Source organism: Carcharhinus amblyrhynchos, chromosome 7, assembly GCF_965287045.1.
Source record: "Carcharhinus amblyrhynchos chromosome 7, sCarAmb.v2.hapA, whole genome shotgun sequence".
Classification (NCBI taxonomy): domain Eukaryota; kingdom Metazoa; phylum Chordata; class Chondrichthyes; order Carcharhiniformes; family Carcharhinidae; genus Carcharhinus; species Carcharhinus amblyrhynchos.
The window spans coordinates 123,053,856-123,073,833 of NC_137330.1; the positions used below are offsets into that span (position 1 = coordinate 123,053,856).

Genomic DNA, 19,978 nt, shown 5'->3' on the forward strand with positions numbered 1-19,978 from the left:
CGCTGACTGCTTGCTTCGAGAAGGATGATGAGGGGCAATGTACCACAGAAATAATTATCATTAACTCGAGTCATATCAAATCCAAACTCAGCCAGTTTCAATGAGTGAGCTACATGAACTCAATAAGTGAATGTTCGGCAAGGATCAATGGGAAATCTATCCCTGATATGTCAAGCTGCCGTTCGAAGATTTCCTTTCAAACAGAAACTTTATTGTTTAAAAAATAATCTCAAAACACATTTGAATCATGTCCAAAATAAACTGCATGATGTATCCTCCTCGCGCTGCTTGTGAACTTCCAACTATGAACAGAACTGAGAGGGAGCGACAGTCCTTGCCTATACTTGTGCCACCATGTAGCAATGTCCAGGAACAATGTCAGTCATTTATCAAGGCCAGAATCATACTGTGAAAGGAAAAGATGATCAGAATGTTGGCTATCACAATCGTTTGCCGTGTAAGCTCACATTTAAGGAGCAGTAAACTGGCAGACACCATCCCAGCCTTCAATAAAACAGGTTTACATGACAAACTGTACTCCTGGAATGTGAGTGACTAATAACTCTCTGCGTTACTCCACACACGCTCTCAGACTGTGTTTCTAACTCTCTGCGTTACTGCGCGCACACTCTCAGACTGTGTTTATAACACTCTGCGTTACTGCACACACACTCTCAGACTGTGTTTCTAACTCTGTGTTACTCCGCACACACACTGTGTTTCTAACTCTCTGCGTTACTCCACACACACTCTCAGACCGTGTTTCTAACACTCTGCGTTACTGCACACACACTCTCAGACTGTGTTTATAACACTCTGCGTTACTGCACACACACTCTCAGACTGTGTTTCTAACTCTCTGCATTACTGCACACACACTCTCAGACTGTGTTTCTAACTCTCTGCATTACTGCACACACACTCTCAGACTGTGTTTCTAACTCTCTGCGTTACTGCACACACACTCTCAGACTGTGTTTATAACTCTCTGCGTTACTGCACACACACTCTCAGACTGTGTTTATAACTCTCTGCGTTACTCCACACACACACTCAGACTGTGTTTATAACTCTCTGCGTTACTCCACACACACACTCAGACTGTGTTTATAACTCTCTGCGTTACTCCACACACACTCTCAGACTGTGTTTCTAACTCTCTGCGTTACTCCACACACACTCTCAGACTGTGTTTATAACTCTCTGCGTTACTGCACACACACTCTCAGACTGTGTTTCTAACTCTCTGCGTTACGCTGCACACACACACTCAGACTGTGTTTATAACTCTCTGCGTTACTCCACACACACACTCAGACTGTGTTTATAACTCTCTGCGTTACTCCACACACACTCTCAGACTGTGTTTCTAACTCTCTGCGTTACTCCACACACACTCTCAGACTGTGTTTATAACTCTCTGCGTTACTGCACACACACTCTCAGACTGTGTTTCTAACTCTCTGCGTTACTCCACACACACACTCAGACTGTGTTTATAACTCTCTGCGTTACTCCACACACACACTCAGACTGTGTTTATAACTCTCTGCGTTACTGCACACACACTCTCAGACTGTGTTTCTAACTCTCTGCGTTACTCCACACACACTCTCAGACTGTGTTTATAACTCTCTGCGTTACTCCACACACACTCTCAGACTGTGTTTATAACTCTCTGCGTTACTGCACACACACTCTCAGACTGTGTTTCTAACTCTCTGCGTTACGCTGCACACACACACTCAGACTGTGTTTATAACACTCTGCGTTACTGCACACACACTCTCAGACTGTGTTTCTAACACTCTGCGTTACTGCACACACACTCTCAGACTGTGTTTCTAACTCTCTGCGTTACTCCACACACACACTCAGACTGTGTTTATAACTCTCTGCGTTACGCTGCACACACACTCTCAGACTGTGTTTATAACTCTCTGCGTTACTGCACACACACTCTCAGACTGTGTTTATAACACTCTGCGTTACTGCACACACACTCTCAGACTGTGTTTATAACTCTCTGCGTTACTGCACACACACTCTCAGACTGTGTTTCTAACTCTCTGCGTTACTCCACACACACTCTCAGACTGTGTTTATAACTCTCTGCGTTACTCCACACACACACTCAGACTGTGTTTATAACTCTCTGCGTTACTGCACACACACTCTCAGACTGTGTTTATAACTCTCTGCGTTACTGCACACACACTCTCAGACTGTGTTTATAACTCTCTGCGTTACTGCACACACACTCTCAGACTGTGTTTATAACACTCTGCGTTACTGCACACACACTCTCAGACTGTGTTTATAACTCTCTGCGTTACTGCACACACACTCTCAGACTGTGTTTATAACTCTCTGCGTTACTGCACACACACTCTCAGACTGTGTTTATAACTCTCTGCGTTACTGCACACACACTCTCAGACTGTGTTTATAACTCTCTGCGTTACTGCACACACACTCTCAGACTGTGTTTATAACTCTCTGCATTACTGCACACACACTCTCAGACTGTGTTTATAACTCTCTGCATTACTGCACACACACTCTCAGACTGTGTTTCTAACTCTCTGCGTTACTGCACACACACTCTCAGACTGTGTTTATAACTCTCTGCGTTACTGCACACACACTCTCAGACTGTGTTTATAACACTCTGCGTTACTGCACACACACTCTCAGACTGTGTTTATAACTCTCTGCATTACTGCACACACACTCTCAGACTGTGTTTATAACTCTCTGCATTACTGCACACACACTCTCAGACTGTGTTTATAACACTCTGCGTTACTGCACACACACTCTCAGACTGTGTTTATAACTCTCTGCATTACTGCACACACACTCTCAGACTGTGTTTCTAACTCTCTGCGTTACGCTGCACACACACTCTCAGACTGTGTTTATAACTCTCTGCGTTACTGCACACACACTCTCAGACTGTGTTTATAACTCTCTGCGTTACTGCACACACACTCTCAGACTGTGTTTATAACTCTCTGCGTTACTGCACACACACTCTCAGACTGTGTTTATAACTCTCTGCGTTACTGCACACACACTCTCAGACTGTGTTTATAACTCTCTGCGTTACTCCACACACACACTCAGACTGTGTTTATAACTCTCTGCGTTACTCCACACACACTCTCAGACTGTGTTTATAACACTCTGCGTTACTGCACACACACTCTCAGACTGTGTTTATAACTCTCTGCGTTACTGCACACACACTCTCAGACTGTGTTTATAACTCTCTGCATTACTGCACACACACTCTCAGACCGTGTTTCTAACTCTCTGCGTTACTGCACACACACTCTCAGACTGTGTTTATAACTCTCTGCATTACTGCACACACACTCTCAGACTGTGTTTATAACTCTCTGCGTTACTGCACACACACTCTCAGACTGTGTTTATAACTCTCTGCGTTACTCCACACACACTCTCAGACTGTGTTTATAACACTCTGCGTTACTGCACACACACTCTCAGACTGTGTTTATAACTCTCTGCGTTACTGCACACACACTCTCAGACTGTGTTTATAACTCTCTGCATTACTGCACACACACTCTCAGACTGTGTTTCTAACTCTCTGCGTTACTGCACACACACTCTCAGACTGTGTTTATAACTCTCTGCGTTACTGCACACACACTCTCAGACTGTGTTTATAACTCTCTGCATTACTGCACACACTCTCAGACTGTGTTTATAACTCTCTGCGTTACTCCACACACACTCTCAGACTGTGTTTATAACTCTCTGCGTTACTGCACACACACTCTCAGACTGTGTTTATAACACTCTGCGTTACTGCACACACACTCTCAGACTGTGTTTATAACTCTCTGCATTACTGCACACACACTCTCAGACTGTGTTTATAACACTCTGCGTTACTGCACACACACTCTCAGACTGTGTTTCTAACTCTCTGCGTTACTGCACACACACTGTCTGTGTTTCTAACTCTCTGCGTTACTCCACACACACACTCAGACTGTGTTTCTAACTCTCTGCGTTACTCCACACACACTCTCAGACTGTGTTTCTAACTCTCTGCGTTACTGCACACACACTCTCAGACCGTGTTTCTAACTCTCTGCGTTACGCTGCACACACACTCTCAGACTGTGTTTCTAACTCTCTGCGTTACTGCACACACACTCTCAGACCGTGTTTCTAACTCTCTGCGTTACGCTGCACACACACTCTGTCTGTGTTTAAAGCTCTCCGTGTTACTGCACACACACTCTCAGACCGTGTTTATACCTCTGCGTTACCCCACACATGCAGTATCAGACTGTGTTTATAACTCTCTGTGCTACTCCACATACACTATCAGACTGTGTTACTCCACACTATGTCTGTCCACTGTGGTTGCTGTTTTTGCTGAAATACTGACCTGTACAGATAAATAAAGAAGCACAGTAGATGGAATCCTAGTTTAATCATTGCCTCCTTCATGTGAGTTTTGAGCTGTCCACGATTATGAATCTCGGTTGGATCAAAGACTCCTACATTACCACAGGGGACAGCTAAGTACCTGGGTCAGAATATGGAAATAACAGTCACCAGAAGCACTTACAGATTTGACAATGGTTTCATTAAAATATATCACTGTGTCCAATGGGAAACATTATTTATCTCCCACACAACATGTCATTGGATCCTACATGGCGAGTGATGCATTTAAACTGTCATGTTCTCACTGTAATCTCCAACAAACCGACCATTGACCTCTGAACTGTCACTGGAGCACCCTGCAATGGGCCAATCAGCAGCTCCACTGAGGCATTGTGGGGATTTCACAAGGTGGTTTTGCCTTGAATCAGCATCAACACAGAACAAGGCAGCTCCCAAAACCTCGCTCAGGAACCGCCAAGGCAGCTCCCGAAACCTCGCTCAGGAACCGCCAAGGCAGCTCCCAAAACCTCGCTCAGGAACTGCCAAGGCAGCTCCCAAAACCTCGCTCAGGAACCGCCAAGGCAGCTCCCGAAACCTCGCTCAGGAACCGCCAAGGCAGCTCCCAAAACCTCGCTCAGGAACCGCCAAGGCAGCTCCCAAAACCTCGCTCAGGAACCGCCAAGGCAGCTCCCAAAACCTCGCTCAGGAACCGCCAAGGCAGCTCCCAAAACCTCGCTCAGGAACCGCCAAGGCAGCTCCCAAAACCTCGCTCAGGAACTGCCAAGGCAGCTCCCAAAACCTCGCTCAGGAACTGCCAAGGCAGCTCCCAAAACCTCGCTCAGGAACCGCCAAGGCAGCTCCCAAAACCTCGCTCAGGAACTGCCAAACACCTAGCAGTGGCTCTGGAGACCAGATACTGAGTATGTCACCCAGTGCATCACCTTTTCAGTGAACAAAGTTTACAGACAGAAACTCACCAGGGACCAGCTACCATCCTGTTGTTCATTTTTCCACAGGATGCTGGCAGGGATTGCTGGCCAGTGGAGTGTTTTTGTCCATCCCGAATTGCCCTGGAGAAGGGAGTGGTGAGCTGCCTTTGACAGCTACTGCAGTCCACAGAGCAGTGCTAGGATTTTCACCCTGTGACAGTGAGTGATCTTCCAAGTCAAGATGGTGAGTGACTTGGAGAAGGACACGCAGGTGATGTCCCAGTACCTGCTACCCTTGTCCTTCGAGGGAGGCTGTTGTTTGGGGAACACTTTGGGTAGTACACCAGATAGAATATACCGAGCTGTCCTGTCTGTTTGATAAATTACACCCACTTCACAGGTAATCGACTCTCATTTCAGCAAGTGCGGCGCTCCCTCCGCGCTGACCGCCCGCCGCCCCGCCCCCCCCCCCCCCCGCTGACCGCCCCGCCCCCCCCCCCCCGCTGACCGCCCCGCCCCCCCCCCCCCCCCCGCTGACCGCCCCGCCCCCCCGCCGCCTCCGCCGTGCCGCCCCGCCCCCCCGCCGCCTCCGCCGTGCCGCCCCGCCCCCCCCGCCGTGCCGCCCCGCCCCGCCCCGCTGACCGCCCCCCCCCGCTGTGCCGCCCCGCCCCCCCCGCTGTGCCGCCCCGCCCCCCCGCCCCCCCCCCCCGCCGTGCCGCCCCGCCCCCCCCCGCTGTGCCGCCCCGCCCCCCCCGCCCCCCCCGCCCCCCCCCCGCCGTGCCGCCCCGCTGACCGCCCCGCCCCCCCCCGCTCCCCCCCCCCCCCCGCACTGACCCTCGAGATGAATGAAGACATTGACAAACCTGTAAATATTCCAGGCTGTTATTGGCAGATTGAGCAGGAATATGAACCAATGCATGGAGACCAGCATCAGCAGAGTGACGAATCCCAGAGCCACAAGCTCAGGCACAATCCACTGAAAAAGGAAGTGGAAAGTTACACAATCATTTCCGCAGCAGACTGACTCTGCGGACCCACCCCGTGGACCTGCCCACCGATCCCCCCGCGGACCCGGCCACCGACCACCCCCCCCGTAGACCTGCCCACCGACCCCCCCTCAGACCCGGCCACCGACCACCCCCCCCCCACAGACCCACCCACCCCGTAGACCTGCCCATCGATCCCCCCGCGGACCCGGCCACCGACCACCCCCCCACAGACCCCCCACCCCGTGGACCTGCCCACCAACACCCCCCCCAGCAGACCCACCTGCAGACCCCCCCACCCCATGGACCTGGCCACCAATTCCCCCGCGGACCCAACCACCAACCCCCTAACAACCTCCTGCAGACCCCCCACCGACACCCCCACCCCACCTGTGGACCCAGCCACCGAGCCATCCCACAAACCTACCAATCAAGCCCTCCCCACAGGCCCGCCTACCACCCCTCCCCCCGCGGACCCACTGAGAAAATATTAGAGAGACATCTGTGTCAGCACAGACTTGGTGGGCCGAAGGGCCTGTTTGTCTACTGTACTGTTCTTTGTTTTAGTCTTTGTACACAAGACATGAGAGTGGGCCAGTATGAACAGTGCAAGTCTCTGTACACAAGACACTACCTCTCTGCACCAGAGAAAGCTACCACCATCTCTCTAAATAAGAACAGTGTCAGCCAGGATACTGCATTCCCATCCCATCACCATGGGAGAAAGAAGACCAGATAGACATTAACCTACTCTCGGTTACAGAACCAAACACCAAAATATTCTTGCAGCTTCTGCATGTTCTTGTGCTCTGCTAGTTTTACAGCAGATGGGGAGAAGTTTTCAATCCCTCCCCACAATACATACATCTTAATACAGGAGAAATTAATTACCTTGTTGAGTTTGGAGCAACATGCACGGGCATTTATATAATCACATTCTAAATCTGACAGGGTGATAATCTTTACACAGGTTAAGGAAGTCACTCACAACCTCTTTCTCTCTTCCTTGTTTTCCTTAGTCCTTCTGTCGATCCTGTTTATTTTGTGCTATCATCTTCTTTCCATTCTCTATGGGGAGGGTACAGAGGCTGCAAGGATATATTAACAGGTTCAGGGAGTGGGCAACAGTATAGCAGATGGATTATAATGTCAGGAAATGTGGCATTATTCACTTTGGTCAGAAGAATAGAAAAGCAGAATATTGTTTTCAAAGATGATAAACTCGTTAGTGTCACTGTTCCAAGAGATTTGGGTGTGTCTGTACAGAGAACGCAGACAATACAGATATAACAAGCAATTAGGAAGATAAATGGCATGTTGGCCTTTATTGCACAAGGATTGGAGTACAAGAACAAGTCTTGCTACAGTTGTACAGGGGCTTGGCGAGACTCTACCTGACGCAGTGTGTCGTTTTGATCTCCACGTTTAACAACGGACATACTGTACCTGAGCTGGTAGAGTGAAGATTCATTGAGTTGGACCCTGGGACGAGGGGGCTATCCTATGATGAGGCTGAATAAACTGAGTTTATATTCTCTGGAGTTCAGAAGAATGAGAGATGATCTCACTGAACAGACAGGACTCTGAAGGACTTTGATAGGGGTGTATCACAGCTCCTGCTCTGCCCAAGACCGCAAGAAACTATTCAAAAAGTTATGAATGTAGCCCAATTCATCACGCAAACCAGCCTCCCATCCATTGACACTGTCTATACTTCTCACTGCCTCAGAAAGGCAGCCAGCATAATTAAGGACGCCACGTACCCCACAGATTCTCTCTTTCACCTTTTTCCTTCGGGAAAGAGATACAAAAGTCTGAGGTCACATATCAACTGATTCAAGAACAGCTTCTTCCCTGCTGCCATCAGACTTTTGAACGGACCTACCTCCACACTAAGCTGATTCATTCTCTGCACCCTAACAATGACCGTAACACTACATTCTGCACTCTCTCCTTTCCTTATCTATGAACAGTAAGAAGTCTCAGAACACCAGGTTAAAGTCCAACAGGTTTATGTGGAATCATAAGCTTTTAGAGCACTGCTCCTTCATCAGGTGGTGACATTATTCTCTATGAACGGTATGCTTTGTCTGTACAGCAAGCAAGAACCAATACTTTTCACTGTACCCCAATACATGTGACAATAAACCAAATCAAATCAAAGGGTGGATGCTCAGAGATTGTTTTTGCTGGTTGTGGAATCTAAACACAGAGGCACAGTCTCAGGATAGAAATATAGATATTTATCAATCTCAGTCTTCAACATATTTAACAACCGAGCACCACCCCCCCGCCGACTAAAGAAGCTCCTCCAGGATCCAGTCCACAATCGCCTGCCCCTCATTTCGACATTTCGAGACTGTGACCTCAATAGTTGGCCACCCCCAGCCAAGGGAAACATCCTTCCTGTATCCATCAACCCTGTCAAGGTCTGTAAGAACTTTCTATGCTTCAATGAGGTCACCTCTCATTCTAATACCTGAGAGTACAGGCCCAGTCTCCTAAATCTCTCATCAGAAAACAATCCCACTATCCCAGAAATCAGTCTGGTGCACTGCACTCCCTCTATGCAAGCCTATTCTTCCTTAGATAAGTGTCATAGTTTTATGGCAAGAAAGAGACCTTTCGGCCCACTGTGTGTGCCAGCCATCAAGTGCCTATCTATTCTAATCCCAGCTTTTAGCCTTGTATGCTATAGCATTTCAAATGCTCATAAGGAAATCAAAGACTGTGCACAATATTCCAAGACTCTCATTAAGGCTCAAAACAATTGCAGCAAGACATCTTTATTCCTGTACACAAATTATCCTGCAATAAGAGCCAACATACCTTTTACTTTCCTCATTGCTTGCTGCCCCTGCATGCTGGTTATCAGAGACCTGTGAACAAAGGCACCCAAGTCTCTTTGGACATCAATACTTCCCAAAATCTCCCCATTTCACAAATATTCCACATTTGTCTCCAAACCAAAGTGGATAACTTCACATTTTCCACATTATATTCCTCCGCCATGTTCTTGCTCATGCACGGTCTAAATGCCTTTGAAGCCTCTTTGCATCCTCCTCACATTCCCTCCTAGTTTTGTGTCATCAGCAAACTTGGAAATATTACACTCAGATCATTGAAGTGAACAGCTGCCACTCCTCCCCCCAACCACACTTGCTCCTCTCCCAATTACCCCCTTCCCCCCATACTTTGTCCCTTTCACTGTCTTTTAACTGTTCCATTCCGCCTTGCCCCTTTCCTCACACCTACCCTCACTAACTCCATCCCCTTGCACTACCCTATCTGTCCCCTCCCATTACTGTCTCTCCCAATCTTATTCCCCTCTGGCCCTTATAGTCCCCACTCTCTTACCCCTTCCACTCCAATCCCCCTTCCACTTCCCTCCCATAATCCCTACCCTATCGCTCCACCCCTACCCTCTCCCCTCTGTGCCTCCCAACCCAATCTATGCACCCTCCATTACCCACCTTCCGCTCACACTCTTCCCCCCTACACCCCACATACCCTCCCCTCCCACCCTCTTGCTCACTCCAACTAGCACTATCCCCTCCCTCCAAATCTCTCCCCCACCCTTTCTTCTCACGCTCATCTCTCAAACAACGACGTGACAGTACAGTAATAAGATAGAGAATCTGGTGAACTGGTGCGGCAGCAATAATCTCTCCCTCAATGTCAAAAAATGAAAGAGATTGTCATCGACGTCAGGAAGCGTAAAGGAGAACATGCCCCTGTCTACATCAGCAGGGATGAAGTTGAAACGGTCAAGAGCTTCAAGTTTTTAGGTGTCCAGATCACCAACAACCTGTCCTGATCCCCCATGCTGACACTATAGTTAGGAAAGCCCACCAACACCCCTACTTTCTCAGACTAAGGAAATTTGGCATGTCAGCTACGATTCTCACCAACTTTTACAGATGCATCATAGAAAGCATTCTTTCTGCTTGTATCACAGCTTGGTATGGGCTCCTGCTCTGCCCAAGATCACAAGAAACTACCAAAAGTCACAAACATAGCCCAATCCATCACACAAACCAGCCTCCCATCCACTGACTCTGTCTACACTTCCTGCTGCCTTGGCAAAGCAGCCAGTATAATTAAAGACCCCACGCACCCCGAACACTCTCTCTTCCACCTTCTTCCTTCAGGAAAAGGATAAAAAAGTCTGAGATCACGTACCAACCGACTCAAGAACAGCTTCTTCCCTGCTGCTGTCAGACTTTAGAATGGACTTACCTTGCATTAAGTTGATCTTTCTCTACACCCTGGCTATGACTGTAACACTACATTCTGCACTCTCCTTTTTCCTTCTCTATGAACCATATGCTTTGTCTCTATGGCATGCAAGAAACAATACTTTTCACTGTATGTTAATACATGTGACAATAATAAATTAAATTAAAAAAATCAAAACATCCTTCCATCTCCTCTTCCACTATTTTTGTTCATTCATGGGACATGGGTGTTGCTGGCTGGCTAGCATTTATTGCCTGTCCCAGTTGCCCTTGTTCAGAAGGCAGGTAACAGTCAATCACATTGCTGTGTCTCTGTAGTTATGGGGGATTTCAATCTGCATATTGATTGGTCGACCCATGTTGGACACGGTGGGCTCGAGGAGGAGTTCTTGGAATGCTGCCGGGATAGTTTCCTTGAACAGTGTGCGTTGGAGCTGACGAGGGAGCGAGCTATCTTGGATCTGGTGTTATGTAATGAGGCGGGTAGAATTAGGGACCTTGTGGTGAAGGATCCTCTTGGGGAGAGTGATCATTGTATGGTGGAGTTTCTGGTGCAGACGGAGGAGGAGAAAGTGGGTTCCCGGACGCACGTCCTTTGTGTGACCAGAGGGGAGTACGGTAGGATGAGAGAAGAATTGGCGAATGTGGACTGGGGGAGCGCGTTGGAGGGAGGGTCTGTTGAGGAGCAGTGGAGGATCTTTAAGGAGATCTTTCTTGGTGCTCAGCTGAAATTTATTCCGATGGTTAAAAAGGACCGTAGGAGGAGAGGTAATAAGCCGTGGATAATGATGGAGGTGAAGGAAAGTGTTAAATTAAAAGCGGAGGCGTTTAGAGTAGCTAAGAGTAGTGGGCGAGAAGAGGATTGGGAGAGGTTTAAATGTCAACAAAGATTGACAAAGAAGTTGATAAAGAAGGGTAGGAGAAACTATGAAGCTGGGCTAGCGCTTAATATAAAGAAGGATAGCAAGAGTTTTTATAAATATATAAAAAGGAAGAGGCTGGCTAGGGTGAACGTTGGTCCCTTAGAGGATGAGAGGGGGGACTTAGTGGTAGGGGATGGGGATATGGCTGAGGTCTTGAATAACTTTTTTGTTTCGGTCTTCACGGAAGAGGACGTGAATAATTTGCCGGTTGTTAGAGATGGAAAGGTGGTAGGACTGAAGGGTCTTAATGACATTACTGTTACTAGAGAGGCGGTGCTCGACAGACTGGAGGGCCAGATTGTGGACAAGTCCCCAGGACCGGATGGAATGCATCCGAGGGTCATAAGAACATAAGAAATAGGAGCAGGAGTAGGCCATCTAGCCCTTCGAGCCTGCCCCGCCATTCAATAAGATCATGGCTGATCTGTCGTGGCTCAGTTCCACTTTCCCGCCCTCTCCCCATAACCCTAATCCCCTCTCTTATCAAAAACCCATCAACCCGCGTCTTAAAAATATTTAGCGAGGTAGCCTCCACCACTTCAACGGGCAGAGAATTCCAGAGATTCACCACCCTTTGAGTGAAGAAGTTCCTCCTCAACTCCGTTCTAAACCGCCCCCCCCTTTATCTTGAGGCTGTGCCCCTAGTCCTACTGTCTTTTTTGAGCGGGAAGAGTCTCTCCACCTCTATCCTATCCATCCCATTCATCATCTCATACATCTCAATCAGATCTCCCCTCATTCTTCTAAACTCTAACGAGTACAAGCCTAGTTTATTCAGCCTCTCCTCATAGCTCAAGCCCCTCAACTCCGGTATCAGCCTAGTAAACCTCCTCTGCACTCCCTCCAAGGCCAAAATATCTTTGCGCAGGTGCGGCGCCCAAAACTGCACACAGTACTCCAGCTGCGGCCTCACCAATGCCCTATACAGCTGCAGCAAGACCTCCCTACTTTTATATTCAATCCCCCTCGCTATGAAGGCCAGCATCCCATTCGCCTTCCTGACCACCTGCTGCACCTGCAAGCTGGGTTTTTGCGACTCATGCACAAGGACCCCGAGGTCCCTCTGCACCGTCGCCTGCTGCAGTTTTTCGCCACGTAAGTAATAGTCCTTCCTACCATTATTCCTACCAAAGTGGACCACCTCTCACTTGCCAACATTAAATTCCATTTGCCAGTTCCTGGCCCGTTCGCCCAGCCTATCTAGATCCTTCTGCAGACTCTCCACACCCTCCGCACAATTTGCCGTTCCCCCAATCTTGGGTCCTGAAAGAAATGGCGGACGTGATAGTGGATGCCTTGGTGGTTATTTTCCAGACGTCGCTGGATTCCGGGGAAGTGCCGGATGATTGGAAAATGGCTAATGTTACGCCGTTGTTTAAGAAGGGTGCCAGGCAAAAGGCAGGGAATTATAGGCCAGTTAGTTTAACGTCTGTTGTAGGTAAAATGTTAGAATCCGTCACCAAGGAGGAAATAGCGAGGCATCTTGATGGGAACTGCTTGATAGAGCAGACGCAGCACGGTTTCGTTAAAGGGAAGTCGTATCTGACAAATTTACTGGAGTTCTATGAGGATGTGTCTAGGGCGGTGGATAGAGGAGAGCTGGTGGATGTGGTCTTTCTTGATTTTCAGAAGGCGTTTGACAAGGTACCTCACAAGAGGTTATTGCAGAAGGTCAGGGGGCATGGAGTTGGGGGTAGGGTGTTAGCGTGGACAGAGGACTGGTTGTCAAATAGGAGGCAGAGAGTGGGGGTCAATGGGTGCTATTCGGATTGGCGGTTGGTGACTAGTGGAGTGCCCCAGGGGTCGGTGCTGGGGCCTCAGCTATTTACCATTTATATAGATGATCTGGAGGAGGGAACCGAGTGTATGGTGTCAAAATTTGCTGATGACACCAAGATTGGTGTAACGGCAAATTGTGCGGAGGGTGGGGAGAGTCTACAGAAGGATCTAGATAGGCTGGGCGAATGGGCCAGGAAATGGCAAATGGAATTTAATGTTGGCAAGTGCGAGGTGGTCCACTTTGGTAGGAATAATGGTAGGAAGGATTATTACTTACGTGGAGAAAAACTGCAGCAGGCGACGGTGCAGAGGGACCTCGGGGTCCTTGTGCATGAGTCACAAAAACCCAGCTTGCAGGTGCAGCAGGTGGTCAGGGAGGCGAATGGGATGCTGGCCTTCATAGCGAGGGGGATTGAATATAACAGTAGGGAGGTCTTGCTGCGGCTGTATAGGGCATTGGTGAGGCCGCAGCTGGAGTACTGTGTGCAGTTTTGGGCGCCGTACTTACGCAAGGATATTTTGGCCTTGGAGGGAGTGCAGAGGAGGTTTACTAGGCTGATGCCAGAGTTGAGGGGGTTGAGCTATGAGGAGAGGCTGAATAAACTAGGCTTGTACTCGTTAGAGTTTAGAAGAATGAGGGGAGATCTCATTGAGACGTATAAGATGATGAATGGGACGGATAGGATAGAGGTGGAGAGGCTCTTCCCGCTCAGAAAGGATAGTAGAAATAGGGGGCACAGCCTCAAGATAAAGGGGGGGCGGTTTAGAACGGAGTTGAGGAGGAACTTCTTCAAAGGTTGGTGAATCTCTGGAATTCTCTGCCCGTTGAAGTGGTGGAGGCTGCCTCGCTAAATATTTTTAAGACGCGGGTTGATGGGTTTTTGATAAGAGAGGGGATTAAGGGTTATGGGGAGAGGGCGGGAATGTGGAACTGAGCCACGACAGATCAGCCATGATCTTATTGAATGGCGGGGCAGGCTCGAAGGGCTAGTTGGCCTACTCCTGCTCCTATTTCTTATGTTCTCTGGAGTCACATGTAGGCCAGAGCAGGTAAAGACACCAGATTCCTTCCCTAGAGGGACATTAGTGAACCAGATGTGTTTTTCCCCGACAATCAACAGTGATTCTGTGGTCACGGGGAGATTCTTAGAATCATAGAATCCCTACAGCACGGAAGGAGACCATTCGTCTCACAATCCCACACATCCCTGTAATCCCATATATTTACTCTGCTAATTCCCTGACACTAGGCTCAATTTAGCACAGACATTCAACCTAACCTGCAATCTTTAGACTGCAGAAGGAAACCGGAGCACACCTGGAGGAACCCATGCAGGCATGGAAAAAATGTGCAAACTCCACACAGAGAGTGATCCGAGGCTGGAACTGAACCCAGGTCCCTGGCGCTGTGACGCAACAGTGCTAACCACTGTTAGGTTCAAGACATATGCATTTACAGTTCCACTATAGAACTAATCCACAGATTACAGCCAACACAAGATAGGTCACTGCTGCTCCATGGACGACACCGTCAGCTATGTTTCCTTTTACCAGAGAGGACTTGGCAACTTTTGCTTCTGAGAAGGTGAAAAGTATGAGCCTCTTCATGTTATCGGCCCTCCTTAATTTCAATTTTTTTTATTGAATTCAAATTCCTGCATCTGCCGTGGCAGGATTCGAACCTGGGTCCCCAGAACATCAGCTGAGTCTCTGGATTAATAGTCTAGCGATAATAGTCTAGCAAGGGTGGGGATCTCTGAGACTTATAAAATTCTAATGGGACTAGACAGGATAGATCTTCTCAATGGTGAGGGGAATCCAGAACCAGGGATCACAGTCTGAGGATTCAGGGTAGACCAATTTGGATGGAGATGAGGAGACATTTCTTCACCCAAAGAGTGGTAAGCCTATAGAATTCATTACCACAGGATGTAGTTGGTGTTAAAACATTGAATGTATTCAAGAGGTGGCTGGCTATAGCACTTGGGACAACTGGAATCAAAGGTTATGGGGAAAAAGCAGGATTAGGCTTTTGAGTTGGATGATCAGCCACAATCATGATGAATGGCGAAGCGCGTTCAAAGGGCCAAATGGCCTCTTGCTCCTATCTTCTAGGTTTCTATAATAGAAGCCATTACCTCCCCTCCCTCCACCTCTCCCTTCTGTCTCCAACTTCCCACTCTCCTTCCTTCCCCTCTACACTTCCCTCCATCCTTACTCTCTCTCCTCTCACTTCTACTTCCCTTTCCCCTCCCTCAGTTTCTGCCCACGATCCATTTATGAAACTGCTCCTAAGTTTTCAATCTTTACTTCCAGATCGAAAGGATACGAAATAAACCGCCATGAAAATCAGAGTACAGCAATCCACCAACGACAAAATGAAAACCAACGCCTCCATCTTCACTTCCGCCGGGGGAAGAGGATCTCTGTAACACCTACCGGACGAAAATTTATGTAACACAATATGCACTTCCGCCCCAGTACCTGGACCCATTTCCGCCCTGCACGCTGTGCAACATAAACGGGGCACCCACAGGAGTGCAACAAAGGTTCCGGGCTTCATAATCATGGAATCTGATGGACTCTGAAAGCTATACAAATAAAATCAGCCAGTCCTGTCTAACTATCATCGATTTGAAACATTAATGAGACTGCTTGTCCCTTTACAGTGCTGCTGAGTATTTTCACCATTTCTGTTTTTTTATGTAGGTTACTTGGCGCAGAAACAGACAGTTTTTCAAAATGTATTTTTGGGGACCTGGGTCTTGCTGGTTATGCCCATTTCCAACAGGTTCTCCTGAAGCCCGGAATCAGATTACAGCTGGGTTTGAGTCCTTGTTTTGGTGGGTGACAATAAATAAGAACGTAGATTGGATAAATTATATATATTATAACCAACAGAGATTCATTAACTACACCAGGGATGCTGTCAGGGGGTTGGCGGAACAACTAGACACCACTAGTAGAATGGCGTGGGAAAATAGGATGGCCTTGGATATGATGTTAGCAGAGAAAGGAGGTCTATGTGTAATGCTGGGGGGAAAGTGTTGTACATAAGAACATAAGAACATAAGAAATAGGAGCAGGAGTAGGCCATCTAGCCCTTCGAGCCTGCCCCGCCATTCAATAAGATCATGGCTGATCTGTCGTGGCTCAGTTCCACTTTCCCGCCCTCTCCCCATAACCCTTAATCCCCTCTTTTATCAAGAACCCATCAACCCGCTTCTTAAAAATATTTAGCGAGGCAGCCTCCACCACTTCAACGGGCAGAGAATTCCAGAGATTCACCACCCTTTGAGTGAAGAAGTTCCTCCTCAACTCCGTTCTAAACCACCTTTATCCCAAATAATACGGCCCCTGATGGCTCTATAACCCGAGCCTTACAAGGACTAACAACCTTAGCAGAGGAAATAGCAGAAAACTCTGGGGTAAACAACGTATTCACTGACTGGTTGGAGTCCTGGTTTGGAAAATGGAAAGGAATGGTGGTGTCAGTACTAACTTCCTTAATAATAGTGGCAGGAATATTGATAACGGTGGGATGTTGCATAATCCCCTGTGTGAGGGGACTGGTCCAAAGGCTTATTGAAACAACACTAACAAAGAAAATGTCCGCGGTCGATCATGGAGAGAGAATGAATTTATTGGAAATGGGAAATGAACCGGATGATGAAGTAGATAAAACAGTGGAAAAGATGCTCCAGGAATTTGAAATGTAAGGATTTGTGATGGATGTGTTAACAGCAAGTTAAAAAGAAAAGGGGGGAATTGTGAGCAACAGGTAAAGATGCTGTTAACACATATATCTGTACACCATAGAGAAATAGCATAAAGTTAGGTAGACTGGATATAGTCAGGCACATTGATAACCCACATTATAGAAACAACTGTGATTTTAGTCACAAACATAGGGCATAAAATTCGCTGCTGCTAACAGAGCAATAGTCAGGGACAATAAAAAGACTGCCTATGGTGTAGGAATAACACCAGATGTACGGTGTGCAATGAAGCATACACCACATCCTGAAGGAATGTACGAGGTCCAAGTTATAAAAAGCAAATGGTATACAAGATATGTTGTTTCTACAACTAAGCATAAAAGGGGGAAAAAGGTCACTGAGATAGTCGGGACAGCAGTGATTAAGTTGGCAAAGGATTGATTACCGCCAATCTGAACTGGACACGTAACAGTGTTGGATAAGACGGATGAGTTTACTAATTCACCCTTGTGATAACAGGAGACATTGTTAGATGGGGAGTAGAGGGGATGGAAACTTGGGGCACCTCGAGCCAATAGGGGAATGACAACACATAGATGGGACAGGGCCCACCAATTAGGGGAGAACAACACATTGCAAAGCCATTACAACGCTTGTAAAAAAGTATAAAATGTGCTGCAAATCGATGTAAGGTGTGCCTACTTTTTTGGACACCTGGTCTTGCGAGAACGTTAAATTAAAATATCTTGCTCCTTCAGAACTTGACTAAATTGTTTGACTGTGAGCTGCGTTTCTCACACATGGAACTACAAACCTAGACAAAACTAATGGACAGTTTTCAAACAGAACCCATAATTAATTCCCAATACAATCAAGGCCAAATCCATTTTGGCAGTTCAGTAAGTCACAGTCTTTATTGCAAGGGGTTCCAGGGTTTTCCTCGGGATCATGCTTTACGATTCAGGTTGCTTGAAAGCAGGGAGGCAATGGTGTTGTGATATTGTCCCTGGACGAGTAATTCAGAGATCCGGACTCTGAAAATCTGAGTTCAAAACACGCTATGGCAGATTGTAATATTTGAAATTAATAAAAAATGGAATCTAATGATGACCATGAAATCATTGTCAGTTGTTGTGTAAACCAATCTCATTCACTAATGTCCTTACCTACATGTTTTGGTTGACATGTAACTCTTAAATGCTGCCTGAAATGGCCCAACCAGCCGCTCAAGTCACTGGATGGGTAATGCTCTGGGGAGCAGGGTTCTAATCCCACTATGGCAGATGATGATATTTGAATCCAGTTTAAAAATATCTGGAATTAAAAGTCAAATGGATGATTAAGGAACCATTGCCAATTGTTATAAAAATATCTGATTCACTAATGCCCTTTAGAAAAGGAAATCTGCTGCCCTTCCCTGGGACTCCAGAGACATAGCAATGTGATTGGCATAGTCCAGGGCAACTAGGAATGGGCAACAAATGTTGGACCAGACAGCAATGGATGACCACATCCCACGACCAAGTAAAAAGAGTGTTGTTTTGGACAGAGATATCTGCAGAGACAAGCACACAGACAGCTCCTAGCTCAGACATTATACTGCGTTTATGCATATAGTTGTTAGATCAATTAAAAAAAAATTGCTGTTAAACTATACAAAACTCATCTTCTTCATGAAACTTATTGAACTACACACTATACTTAAGAAAGCTCATCAGCGCCTCTACTTTCTCAGAAATTTGGCATGTCAGCTATGACTCTCATCAACTTTTACAGATGCACCATAGGAAGCATTCTTTCTGGTTGTGTCACAGCTTCGTATGGGCTCCTGCTCTGCCCAAGACCGCAAGGAACTACAAAAGGTCGTGAATGTAGCCCAATCCATCACACAAACCAGCCTCCCATCCATTGACTCTGTCTACACTTCCCACTGCCTCAGCAAAGCAGCCGACATAATTAGGGACTCCGGACATTCTGTCTTCAACCTTCTTCCAGTGGGAAAAAAATTTAAAAATCAGAGGTCATGTACAACCAACTAAAGAACAGCTTCTACCCTGCTGCCGTCAGACTTTTGAATGGACCTATCTCACACTAAGTTGATCTTTCTTTGTACCCTAGCTATGACTAACACTACATTCTGCACTCTCTCCTTTCCTTCTCTATCAACAGTATGCTTTGTCTGTATAGTTCGCAAGAAACAATACTTTTCACAGCATATTAATACGTTCTACAATAATAAATCAAATTGGATTGAGTTTTTTGAAGCGGCAACAAAGAAGATAGATGAGGGCAGTGCAGTTGATGTCTACATGGGCTTTAGCAAGGCCTTTGACAAGCTACCACATGGTAGATTGTTGCATAAGGTTAAACCTTATGGCATCCAGGGTGAAGTAGTCAAATGGATATAAAATTGGCTTGATAACAGAAGACTGAGCGTGGTTCTAGAGGGTTGTTTTTCAAACTGGAGGCCTGTGACCAGTGGTGTGCTTCAGGGACCAGTGCTGGATCTACTGTTATTTGTCAATTATATTAATGATTTGGATGAGAATATAGGAGGCATGGTTAGTAAGTTTGCAGATAACACCAAGATTGGTGGCATGGTGGACAGTGAAGAAAGTTATCTCCAACTGCAGCGGGATCTTGATCAATTGGGCCAGTGGGCTGACGAATGGCAGATGGAGTTTAATTTAGATAAATGCGAGGTGATGCATTTTGGTTGATCGAACCAGGGCAGGACTTGCTTAGTAATGGTAGGGTGTTGGGGAGAGTTACAGAACAAAGAGATCCAGGGGTACATGTTCATAGTTCCTTGAAAGTGGAGTCACAGGTGGACAGAGTAGGGAAGAAGGCATTCAGTGTGCTGGTTTCATTGGTTAAAACATTGAATACAGGAGTTGGGACGTCTTGTTGAAGTTGTTCAAGACATTGGTAAGGTTATACTTGGAATACTATGTTCCGGTCACCCTATTC

At 47.0% G+C, this 19,978-nt stretch overlaps 1 protein-coding gene across 1 annotated transcript; it reads right to left on the reverse strand.

The window, feature by feature from the left end:
• Window positions 1–189: 189 nt before the first annotated feature.
• cnih4 (cornichon family member 4) lies at window positions 190–15,725 on the reverse strand. The gene is made up of 5 exons (XM_080193079.1): window positions 15,619–15,725; window positions 7,241–7,309; window positions 6,227–6,339; window positions 4,433–4,573; window positions 190–406 (listed from the first exon to the last, which is right to left on the reverse strand). Exons 1-5 carry the CDS (start codon window positions 15,685–15,687, stop codon window positions 379–381), a joined length of 420 nt encoding a protein of 139 aa, XP_080049205.1. The 5' UTR covers window positions 15,688–15,725; the 3' UTR covers window positions 190–378.
• Between the last annotated feature and the right edge of the window lie 4,253 nt (window positions 15,726–19,978).